Here is a 13,129-nt window from a genome sequence, read left to right on the forward strand (position 1 = left end):
TCATATGTTACCTGTTAATAAATTACCTGAGAGAGAGAGAGAGAGAGAGAGAGAGAGAGAGAGAGAGAGAGAGAGAGAGAGAGAGAGAGAAAGAAATGGTGTACGTGTGTGTTAACATGTGTGTACTGTACAATATAATGTGTATGTGTATGTGTGTGTGTGTGTGTGTGTGTGTGTAATCTGTGTATGATACGGTGAATAATCTTGTTTCCTGTATGAAAATGAATGAGATGAATAACACATGATGAAGAATGCCTTAGGGGCGTTATTGCATCCCTTGCGCCAAGACATCGTACACTGCGCAACAACAGTCGTACGTTATACATATTTCATACATTATTACCTCCTTGTGTATGAAAATTTCAACGTGCGTGTGTGTGTATAATAAGATAGTTAATTTATACAACCCTGACACTTAACCCTGACACTACTACTACTACTACTACTGCTGCTGCTACTGTTACTGCTACTGCTATCATCATCATCATCATCATCATCATCATCATCATCATTTATCTCTTCATCTTTTCAATTTCTCCCCGTGTCCTTAATATGCTCGTAAAAAAAAAAAAACGGCCATCATTTATATAACCACCTCAAGACACTACTATTATGATTTCTGAGCCCATTCTCACCTCGTTCTGTCATGTAAGCGTGAATATAGAGTACATATATGCATTAGTTCTTGTTTGAAGACTCCACAGGTAAAACTTTTCTCGTATAACATAGAAAACGTAGGTTAATAATGGCAGACTCCAGTAGATCAAACTTTTATTACATATTATATAATATATATATTTTTTTACATTTTTCGCTATTCTCGATCACTCAGTAAAGGAAATCGCTCACTCAGTAAAGGAAATCGCTCACTCAGTCCTACACAATATAGGAGAACGCACACTTGAAAACCTGAAATTCATTACGAAGGAAGAGAAGAATTTCAACACGGAAAACTACAGCAATGCGATTAAGGAAAAAAAAAAAGAAAAGAAACATGAAAACGGAAGAGAAAGGGGAGAGAGAGAGAGAGAGAGAGAGAGAGAGAGAGAGAGAGAGAGAGAGAGAGGAAAAAAGAAAATTGAACACGAAAAAGAGAGAAATTCAATGAAAGAAAGAAAAATAAAATAAAAGAAAGACGAATTTGAAAAGAAAAAAAAGGAAGGAAGAAATAGACGAATCTGAAAGGAAAGAAAAAAAAGGAAGAAATAAAGACGAATTCGAGAGGGAAGAAAGAAACGAAGAAGGAAAAAGATGAAGCTGACCACGACAATAAAAGGAAAGGCACTTGTAAAGTTGCCAGAACACCACCACAATCACCACCAAGGTCCTTCCAGTTAATTTTTTATGTAAGAGGGGCGCTGGCCAGGGACAACAAAAAGAATGAAAAATAAGGACAGCGAGGTGCCAGTCTGCAGAAAGATAAAAAAACAGCACCACAAATAGAAGGACCAGTGTCTTGAAAAATCTCTGTCATCAGGTCAGCGGGGTCATCTTAAGCAGGGCGTTATCAGAGTTGGTGGCAGGATAACACATGAACACATCCCAAAGCAGTGATAACCAGAGAGAGCCGCTACGAAGGAAGGACTGAGTATGGAAATTAAACAGGAGCGAGATCCTACCAGTTACGTTGACAGCAGTGGGTACAGTACTTTAGCAGGAAATGTTGTCTTTCTAAACCTGATAGCGATGTTTATAAGTGGTATAGGGTTATAACAAGGGGGATGGAAGCAAAAATTCTTAGGATCAGCAAACAGGACAGAACAAGAAATAACGGGTTCAAGCTTAAAAAAATTAGGTTTAAGGAGATAGGAAGAAATTGGATCTCAAATAGAGTGGTAGATGAATGGAACGGACTCAGTAATCATGTTGTTAGTAGTAAGACATTAGGGAGCTTTAAGAGAAGATTAGACGGGTTTATGGATAGGACATGATAGGTGGAAATAGGTAGGTATATTTCATACAGGGACTGCCACATGTAAGCCTGGTCGCTTCTTGCAGCTTCCCTTATTTATGTTCTTGTGTTCTTAAGTAGCGGTAGAACATGTAAAAATCTAACAGCGATGCTTACAAGTGCTGTCTTTCACCTCTCTCAATGGGGAATCACTCAGAACCTGCCAGCAATGTTGACAAGTAGTAGCAGGAATGTTACCTCTCACTGGGGCATCACTTTACAAGCCAAGACCTGACAGTGATGCTTAGAGAGAGTGGAAGACGTGTTATTTCTCACTGGGGCATCACTACAAGCCAAGACCTGACAGTGGTGCTTACAAGTATTGGTAGTAACGACATCTTTTACTTCACTCAATGGGGAACTACTCTAGAAACCAAGACTTGACATTTTTAACTGTTTCTCGTTCCTGGCGGTGCACAGTGAGCAGCATCCATCACTCACAACGAAAACAATAACAACAGAAAAACCAAACTGACAAACTAACAAGACTGAAATAAAAAATCAACACTCAACACTTTTCTATACCCACACAAACAAACAAACAAGAAAACAAGGCAAGAAGGGGACGTGAGAATATTGTGAGGCAGCGACCTTGACTGGGGGAGGGAGGGAGGGAGGGAGTGGGTTTGCAAGGTGAGGGACAGACAAGGGAGAGATGGAAGAGGCAAGGGAGAGGAGGGAGAGGGAGGGTAAGGGGTGCAGGTAAAGGTCTCTCTCTGTGTGTGTGTGTGTGTGTGTGTGTGTGTGTGTGTGTGTGTGTGTACGAATTATTATCATCTTCTCCTTGGTGTGTTCTTCCTTTCTCTTATCTTATCATCTCTTGCCTTCCTTCTTTCTTTCACTCGTTCATTTATTCTTCTTCCTCTTCCTCTTCCTGCTTTTATTCTTGTTCTTTCTTTGTCTTTTGTTTTCGTTTTCCTTTTGTTGTTGTTGTTGTTGTTGTTGTTGTTGTTGTTGTTGTTGTTGTTGTTGTTGCTGTTCCTCTTTTCTACTTCTTTTTCTTCTTCTTCATCTTCCTCCTCCTCCTCCTCCTCCTCCTCCACCTCGTCCTCGTCCTCCTCCTACACGCATCTTCCCCCTCCTCCTCCTCCTCCTCCTCCTCCTCCTCCTCCTCCTCCTCCTCCTTTTATTCTATTTTTACTTCTTCTTTGATATCTGTACTAGATGAGATTTACCCCCCTCCTCCTCCTCCTCCTCCTCTTCCTCCTCCTCCTCCTGCTCCCTCCTGAACAAGATGGCGGACAGGGTCAAGGGCTCAGGACTGGAAAACACTCACATTGCCCTGGAAAACTGGTAAAATCTCACTCTCACTCAATTGAAGAAAACGCCCACTGATTTGCATTCACTCACTCAATATAGGAAAAAAAGAATTCACTCTTAATATAGAAAAAAACTCTCTCTCTCTCTCTCTCTCTCTCTCTCTCTCTCTCTCTCTGAACAAGGTAGGAAAGGGTTCACTCATCCTCACTGAACAAAACTTGAAGATAATATAGCAATAGCTTGAAATAATACAATCTAAATATGAAATGCATACTTGTAAAGGCTATGGTTGTAATCTGATCAATCTCTCACTGGCACCATAAACAAAAACACCTTTAAAAACCTTTGTAACTTCAGCACGACTATTTTCAAAGGCCGCGCAGATGATCAGCTAGATTCTTAATAGTGATTCTCCTATTAGTAAAGTAGCAATCGTATTCATTTGCCACTAGTACCGTAAAAACAGCCTTGAAAACCCGTGTCACTTCAACTAGAGGCTTTGGAACCGTAAAAACAGCCTTGAAAACCCGTGTCACTTCAACTAGAGGCTTTGGAACCGTAAAAACAGCCTTGAAAACCCGTGACACTTCAACTAGAACCTTCGGAACCGTGAAAACACCCTTAAAAAACACACCATTTGAACTAGAGCCATCTGAAAAGTAAAAGCACCCATAAAAAACCCGTGTCACTTCAACTAGAGCCTTTGAAACAGTAAAAAGCACCCTTAAAAACCCGTGTCACTTCAACTAGAGCCTTTGAAACAGTTAAAAGCACTCTTAAAAACCGGTGTCACTTCAACTAGAGCCTTTGAAACAGCAAAAGCACCCTTAAAAACCCGTGTCACTTCAACTAGAGCCTTTGAAACAGTAAAAGCACTCTTAAAAACCGGTGTCACTTCAACTAGAGCCTTTGAAACAGTAAAAGCACCCTTAAAAACCCGTGCCACTTCAACTAGAGCCTTTGAAACAGTAAAAGCACCCTTAAAAACCCGTGTCACTTCAAGTAGAGCCTTCGCTAAGTAGTGGAGGCGCAGCGCTGAGGTGTTTCATAACATTTAAAGGTCTATATTTGTGTTGGCGTGGTCAGTGATTGTGTGTTTTTTAATTGGGCCAAGACGAGAAGGCAAAAACAGTAATATAGCCATTAGTAGAACACGGAGGAACAACACAGCAGCAGCAGCACACGTGTAGGTCCCTAGGAGACTGTTTATGGAGAGAGAGAGAGAGAGAGAGAGAGAGAGAGAGAGAGAGTAGAAGAAATAAAGAATAACAATAAACAGATAAAGAAATAAAAGAACAAACAAACAAACAAACAAACAAACAAACGAACAAACAAAAGACAATACCTGCTCATTATTCATGCTTTAATTTCTTCGTCTTGATTCTAATTCTCTGCTGTACCTGCTGTCTCCTTCCTTGTGGACTGGGAGGAGGAGGAGGAGGAGGAGGAGGAGGAGGAGGAGGAGGAGGAGGAGAAAGGGGATAATAGAAGAAAGATGATATAGAGGAGGAGGAGGAGGAGGAAGGGGAAGATGGGAAGGAGAAGGAGGGCGAAAGAAAAGGAAGTGAGGAGGAGGCAAACGAAGAAGAGATGGGGCGAAGAATACGAAGGAGACGAAGAGAAGGAATAGGGGGAGGGGGAAGAGGGAGAGGTGGGGGAGAAAGACGAGGACGAAGGTGGGAGAGAAGGGGGCACGAATGGAATCTACAAAGCAATACGAAAAGGAGGAAGAGGAGGAGCAGGAGGGAGGGAGGGAGGACCAAGGTGGCAGTGGGCGGGAACCCCAGTCCTCCGCGATAGAAAGTAGTGCCGGCCCTGACCCAACACAGCGAGCGCACTAAGGTCATGGGGAGGAAATGACTAATACAAGAAAATTTCCCCTTTTTTTTATTACCTTTCTTCTCCTCCTTCTCCTCCTCCTCTGGTTTCTTTTTATCAACGGCAGAACTCGCTTTGAAGGCTCTCCTGTCGCTAAGGGTTTAAATTAGAGCTCACCGGCCCTTGGGAAGCTAAATGCGTGTTTGCTGACTGTCTCCTGTTTGTCTGCTTGCTTGCCTCTGTAGGATATGGAGTAAGCTATCTGCATTTTTTTTTCTTTTTTTATTTTCTTTAGTGACTGAGGCGCTGCGGTGAGAATTAAGGAGAAATATAACTGCTGAGGCATTTGGGAAGCTAAGTGCGTGTTTGCTGACTGTCTCCTGTTTGTCTGCTTGCTTGACTCTGTAGGATATGGAGTAAGCTATCTGCATTTTTTTTTCTTTTTTTATTTTCTTTAGTGACTGAGGCGCTGCGGTGAGAATTAAGGAGAAATATAATTGCTGAGGTCTTTGGGAAGCTAAGTGCGTGTTTGCTGACTGTCTCCTGTTTGTCTGCTTTCTTCCTTGCCTGTCTGCTTGCTTCTGTGGGATATGAAGTCAGCTATCCTACAGTTTCTTGCTTACTTCCTTCTATTTTCTTCAGTGACTGAGGTGCTGCGATGAGAAATAAGGAGGAGAACTGCTGTCGCCTTGGGGGGACACTAAATTACTGACTCTCTTGTATATCTGCTTCCTAAATTTCTTGCTTGCTTTTTCTTCACTAACTGGGACGCTTGCATGAGAAATAAAGATGAAGATACGAATACCTATAACCATGAACTAAAGCCTTTAGGAATATAATAACTGTGAAACAAGGACAGAACAACAAATTATGGGTTCAATCTTAAAAACAAAAAAAAGTTACTCTGAAATAGGAATGAATCAGTTGTTAAATACTGGTGGATGGATGGAACGGACTCAGTAATCCGGTTGTTAGTGCTGAGTCAATACGGAGGGTTTAAGATATTACTGGTGGATGGATGGAATGGACTCAGTAATGGACTCAGTAATGGACTCAGTAATGGAATGGACTCAGTAATGGAACGGACTCAGTAATCCGGTTGTTAGTGCTGAGTCAATACGGAGGTTTAAGATATTAGATAAATGTATGGATGGGATGACAGGTGGAAATAAGCAGGCATGTTTTGTACAGGGACTGCCACGTGTTGACCTGATGGCTTCTTGTAACCAACCCTTGTGTTCCTGTGTTCTTGTGAATCTGGAAAGCGCTTACTGACTATCTCTCGTTTGTCTGTCTGTTTCTCTGCTTGCTTACTGACCTTCCTTCACTTACTGGGACGGTTGATAAGAGACGAGAAATGAAGAGAAAGAAATGTAAGTAATGTCTTTTGAAAATTGGACAGCGCTTACTGACTGTCTCTCGTTTGTCTGTCTGTCTGTTTGTCTGCTTGCTTACTGACCTTCCTTCACTTACTGGGACGCTTGATAAGAGACGAGAAATGAAGAGAGAAATGTAAGTAATGTCTTTTGAAAACTGGACAGCGCTTACTGACTGTCTCTCGTTTGTCTATCTGTCTGTTTCTCTGCTTGCTTACTGACTTGTTTTCTTTCCTTCACTTGCTGGGACGCTTGATAAGAGACGAGAGATAAAGAGAAAGAAATGTAAATAACGTCTTTTGAAAACTGGACAGCGCTTACTGAATCTCTCCTGTCTGCTTGTCTGGGCACCGGTCTGCGTCTCTGCTCGTTTGCCTGTCTCCCTTCACTCTGCAACGCCTGCCTGACAACGGAGGAATAAGGAAAACAAAAAAATATAAATGGAAATAAGAAAAATAAGACGTTAGCCAACAAAGATAAAACAAATGAATAAAATCTTGTAACCACATTTAGATTTTTATTCGTTTGTTTGTTTGTTTAATTGCTAGAAAAAAATTCCTGGGATGAGAAAAAGAAAGAAAGAAAAGTAGAGAAAATAACGTATATTGTGAGTGTATGAATGAACAAATAAATAAGACAATAAAAGAAAAAGGTAAGAGAGGAGCATCCGACGAATAAACAAACAAACAAACAAATGAATGAATAAACAAATAAACAAGTAAATAAACAAATAAAATAAACACCAAAACAAGAGAGAGAGAGAGAGAGAGAGAGAGAGAGAGAGAGAGAGAGAGAGAGAGAGAGAGAGAGAGAGAGAGAGAGGTGAGAAGCATTCTAATTACCTGCACCTTGAGGGAACACTAAGTAAGAACGATAGAGAGAGAGAGAGAGAGAGAGAGAGAGAGAGAGAGAGAGAGAGAGAGAGAGAGAGAGAGAGAGAGAGAGAGAGAGAGAGAGAGAGAGAGAGAGAGAGAGAGAGAGAGAGAGAGAGAGAGAGAGAGAGAGAGAGAGAGAGAGAGAGAGAGAGAGAGAGAGAGAGAGAGAGAAATATAAAACTAAATAATAATAATAATAAAAATACCAAAAAAATCTAGAGAGTTTTAAAAGAGAGCAAGGTGAGGAAGTTCCAATATTACCTGCTCCTCCTAATTAAAGGTGTGCAAGTCATAAGAGTTGGAAACATTAGAAAGGTCAGGTGTGTGTGTGTGTGTGTGTGTGTGTGTGTGTGTGTCATACATAAAGACAGACAGACAAATGGATGGACTAATTGATGGACTGACACACACATACACACACACACACACACACACACACACACACACACACACACACACACACACACACACAGGTAATTAAGAAAGGAGGAGGAGGAGGAGGAGGAGGAGGAGGAGGAGGAGGAGGAGGTGACGAAGAACAAGAAGAAGAAGAAGAGATGATGATGAAGAAAAAAAGGAAAAAAAAATATGAAGAAAGAAAAATAATAAAGACATTACTACTACTACTACTACTACTACTACTACTACTACTACTACTACTACTACTACTACTACTACTACTACTACTACTTTTCCTTGTCATAATTTCTCCTTCCCTCAATGTCATTTTCTCTCATTCATTTCTAGAAACCCAATTCATTTTGCACTCAAGCGTAGAGAGAGAGAGAGAGAGAGAGAGAGAGAGAGAGAGAGAGAGAGAGAGAGAGAGAGAGAGAGAGAGAGAGAGAGAGCCTATTTCATTCTACTTCTCTCTCTCTCTCTCTCTCTCTCTCTCTCTCTCTCTCTCTCTCTCTCTCTCTCTCTCTAAGGAAGTAAGAGGAGGAGACGTCCTAGCCATAAGAGGAAGAGGGTGATGTGTGGGAGGAAGAGGAAGGATGGAGGAAGGGAGAGGAAGAGAGAGAGGAAGGAAGAGAGAGGGGCGTGGTGTGTGGGAGGAGGAGGAAGGATGAAGGAAGAGAGAAAGAGAGAAAGAGAGAAGGAAACCACTTGTAGGAAGGTTGTCATTTGTACTCTCTCTCTCTCTCTCTCTCTCTCTCTCTCTCTCTCTCTCTGGCCTTGCTAAAATTACCTGTGACATTTTCATTGCTGTTTATGACGCTACAATGACTACTACTACTACTACTACTACTACTACTACTACTACTACTACTACTACTACTACTACTACTACTACTACTGTTCTTGCTACTGCTGCTACTATTGCTACTAATGGTGATATTTAAAGGAGGAGAATGTCGGGCAAGTGGAGGAGTAGGAGGAGGAGGAGGAGGAGGAGGAGGAGGAGGAGGAGGAGGAGGAGGAGGAGGAGGAGAAGAAAAAAATAAATGAAGACAGAGAAGATGAAAAAGAAGAAGAAGAAGAAGAACAACAACAACAACAACAACAACAACAACAACAACAACAACAACAACAACAACAACAACAACAACAACAACAACAACAACAACAACAACAACAACAACAACAACATAAACGACGAAACACGAACACGAATTCAAACAAAGAAACAAACAAACAAACAAACAGACAAACAGACAAACAAACAAACAAACAAGCGTACGAACACAATTATGAAGAAAAAAAAAGAAAGAAAAAAGAAAAAAGAATGAAAGAGAAAGAAAGAGAGGAAGAAATAAAGAAAAACACAGATGCAGTAAGGGGCATTAATCAAAGCAGGCAGGTAAACAAGTCACCTTTCGCGCACCTGTCCACCTCACCTCCCCTCCACAAAAAAATAAAATAAAATAAAATAAAATAAATAAATAAATAGATAAATCAAAATAAATAAATAAATAAATAAATAATAAAAGAAATGCAGTAGAACAGATAACAGAGACGAAAAGTTATGAAATAGATAAAATAGATGAAACTGAAAGATAAAAAAAATAAATAAATAAATACGATAAAAGAAAACAAGAAAACTAATATAAATGAATAAAATGTTAGAAAAAAATAGAAAAAAAACACAAATGAAGCGAGAAAATCAACAAAATCAATAAAAATAACAGACAAAACAACAAATAACAAATAAAATCAATTTAAAAAAAAAAAAGTAAAATAGATTCAGAACGATACAATTCTTTCATATATTTTCGTGTGCGTTCAAACTTCTCTCTGAATATCGTACCTTGAATTTGAGAATATCGTACACTGAGAAACTACTCTTATTATTATCATTATTATCATTATTATCATTATTATTATTGCTTATAAGGAAAAGGGAGCACAGAAAGTCGTAATAAAATGTAAGAAAAGAAGACGAAAAGAAAAAAAAGAAACAAAAAGAAAAAAACAGGTATTAATTATAGATTTTTAAATATTTAATTGACGAAATCTTTAGAGAGAGAGAGAGAGAGAGAGAGAGAGAGAGAGAGAGAGAGAGAGAGAGAGAGAGAGAGAGAGAGAGAGAGAGAGACGTGCCAGTGAGTTATTAATTAAAGAATAGAACTACTTTCTCTGTTATTGAAGGTCTCTCTCTCTCTCTCTCTCTCTCTCTCTCTCTCTCTCTCTCTCTCTCTCTCTCTTGGGGAAATATCCATCTAGTGTCTTTGTGCTTACCAATTGCCCTCTCTCCCTCTCTCTCCCTCTCTCTCTCTCTCTCTCTCTCTCTCTCTCTCTCTCTCTCTCTCTCTCTCTCTCTGGAAAATTCTTTAGCTATTAAATATTTCTTTGTTCATCAAGTAACCTTCTCTCTCTGTCTCTCTCTCTCTCTCTCTCTCTCTCTCTCTCTCTCTCTCTCTCTCTCTCTCTCTCTCTCTCTCTAGGAACAAGTTTTTGCATCAGCGGAAGAAAAGAGTGGGCGGCGACACTGAATTTCCGGCACTGGAACAAGAAGAAGAAGAAGAGGAGGAGGAGGAGGAGGAGAACGAGAACTAAGAAGAAGAAGAGGAGGAGGACGAGAAGGAGGTATATAAAGGCCTGGCGCTTTCCCGATCGTCACTTGTTCTCCAGCTTCCGTGGATCAAACATTAAGACAAACAAGGTGAGAGACAGAGAGAGAGAGAGAGAGAGAGAGAGAGAGAGAGAGAGAGAGAGAGAGAGAGAGAGAGAGAGAGAGAGAGAGAGAGAGAGAGAGAGAGATTATTATTATTGTTACTACTACTACTACTACCACTACTACTACTATTACTACTACTACTATTACTACTGCTATCACCATTATTATCAATAGTGATATCATTACTACTCCTACTACTACTACTACTACTACTACTACTACTACTACTACTACTACTTCTACTACTATTATCTTCACACCTTCCTTAACAAATTATTAATCTACACACACACACACACACACACACACACACACACACACACACACACACACACATACACACACACACTCTTTCTCTCTCTCTCTCTCTCTGTGTCTGAAAGGTGAAGGTATGTTTCAATAAACACACTTAATGTCATTCACTTTTATTATTGCTCTTCGTAATATTCCCTAAATCCAGCGGTAGGCATGTGTGTGTGTGTGTGTGTGTGTGTGTGTGTGTGTGTGTGTGTGTGTGTGTGTGTGTTGGTGATAATATTCCTCCTTTTCTTGCTCTTCTTCTTCTCCTCTCTTTCTTTCTTCTTGTTCTTGTTGTTGTTCTTGTCCTTATTCTTGTTCCTCACATTCATCTTGTAGTTTATTTTCCTACTCCTCTTCCTCCTCGTCATCTTCTTCCTCTTGGTCTTCCCCCTCGATCTTCCCTTCAACCTAACCTAACCCAACCCAACCTAACTTAACCTAACCCAACCCAACCTAACCTAACCTAACCTGACCTAACCTAACCTAACCCAACCCAACCCAACCCAACCTAACCTAACCTAACCTAACGTAACCTAACCTAACACTCTCTCCCACAGATGCGCGGTGTAGTATTGCTGATGGTGGTGGTGGTGGCGGTGGCCAGCGTGGAGGGCAAGGCTGAAGGAGGAAAAGGGGCTACAGGGAGATCAGCAGGAGGGGGCTCTCAGCGCTTCCTTGGCGGTATCCTTGGCTCACTGTTTGGCGGCCATGGTGGTCTTGGTGGCTTCCCAGGCTATGGCGGCTATGGCGGCTATGGCGGCTATGGAGGGGGGTATGGAGGCGGGTATGGAGGTGGTTATGGAGGTGGTTATGGAGGTGGGTACGGTGGATACAGACCACCTTACTACGGCCCTGGATTCGGTCATGGCCACGGGTTCGGTTATGGCCATGGTCACGGATACGGATACGGTTACAATCCCTATCCTTATTATGGTTAAGTCCACCTGTGTCGGATGCTGTGGTCACCTGTAGCCTTGTGCGTGTGTGCGTGTGTCTAGCTGTGTGCAGGTGTGTGGCTGGGGGTTACTGCTAGCTACACACCTGCTTGTTTGTCTGCATGTGTCATCTGTCACGGCTACACATCTGCTGTTTGTGCACATCTGTCTGCCTATATCCACACCTGTTTGTATGTCTGTATAAGTCACCTGTGTGGATATTTGTAGTCACACATCTGTCATCTTGTACCTGCACATCTGCCTGTTCATACCACACCTGCACACACCCAAAGCCACACACCTGTCACGGCTACACCTGTCTATCTACCTATCAATACGTAGCTTGCCATACACCTGTCCACTATCACCACACCTGACCCACACCTGTCCACCACCATCACCACCCTGATTCCTGCCACACACCTGTCTAACTTATTGTATTTATTTAATATCTGACTGAACTAGTGTATGTATGTATGTATGTATGTATGTATGTATGTATGTATGTACGTACGTGTGTGTGTGTGTGTGTGTGCATATTAATAAAAATTATAAGTATGCTAATAACAATAAACTATTCGCTATTGTTTGTGTGTTTCTTTGTTTGTGTGTGTGTGTGTATGTATGAGTCTCTCTCTCTCTCTCTCTCTCTCTCTCTCTCTCTCTCTCTCTCTCTCTCTCTCTCTCTCTCTCTCTCTCTCTCTCTCTCTCTCTCTCTCTCTAAATGAACGAGATAATGCAATCGTCAAGAGAGAGAGAGAGAGAGAGAGAGAGAGAGAGAGAGAGAGAGAGAGAGAGAGAGAGAGAGAGAGAGAGAGAGAGAGAGAGAGAGAGGATCACCTTGACACTGTCCAGCACGTGCTCCTCCTCCTCCTCCTCCTCCTCCTCCTCCTCCTCTCCCCCCTCCTCCTTCTCCTCCTCTTCCTCCTCTTCCTCCTCCTCCTCCTCGCCCACCTGCGCCATATTGAGCACAAGGTAAGACAAGGTGGAGGCCAGGAACACTTTCACCTGGAGGAGGAGGAGGAGGAGGAGGAGGAGGAGGAGGAGGAGGGGGATAACCGGAAACAGCTTGATTCCGATTAAGTTTGAGAAGATGAGGAGGAGGAGGAGGAGGAGGAGGAGGAGGAGGAGGAGGTCCGGTGATACTGAGACCACCACCAAGAGAGAGAGAGAGAGAGAGAGAGAGAGAGAGAGAGAGAGAGAGAGAGAGAGAGAGAGAGAGAGAGAGAGAGAGAGAAATATATTGATTCACAGATTAAGAAAAAAAAACAAGGGTGATTTTTAAGAAACATGATCAAACAAAATTCTCTCTCTCTCTCTCTCTCTCTCTCTCTCTCTCTCTCTCTCTCTCTCTCTCTCTCTCTCTCTCTCTCTCTCTCTCTCTCTCTCTCTCTCTCTCTACTACTACTACTACTACTACTATTTTTGTTACTACCACTACCACCACCACCACCTGGAAAAGAAAACGAGATGAAAACAAACAAACCCACTGAGAG

The 13,129-nt window shown here is 41.6% G+C and overlaps 1 protein-coding gene across 1 annotated transcript in view; it reads left to right on the top strand.

Moving 5' to 3' along the window:
• The first annotated feature begins 10,250 nt into the window (after positions 1 to 10,250).
• Positions 10,251 to 13,129, top strand: part of LOC135092975 (uncharacterized) — a 6,059-nt gene continuing 3,180 nt past the window's right edge. Inside the window, exons 1-2 of the mRNA XM_063991800.1 lie at positions 10,251 to 10,383; positions 11,256 to 11,631. Of these exons, the coding sequence (XP_063847870.1) occupies positions 11,256 to 11,631 (376 nt within the window). The 5' untranslated portion in view covers positions 10,251 to 10,383. The remainder of the gene's footprint in view (positions 10,384 to 11,255; positions 11,632 to 13,129) is intronic.

This window comes from Scylla paramamosain, chromosome 41 (assembly GCF_035594125.1).
Source record: "Scylla paramamosain isolate STU-SP2022 chromosome 41, ASM3559412v1, whole genome shotgun sequence".
NCBI classification, from domain to species: Eukaryota; Metazoa; Arthropoda; class Malacostraca; order Decapoda; family Portunidae; genus Scylla; species Scylla paramamosain.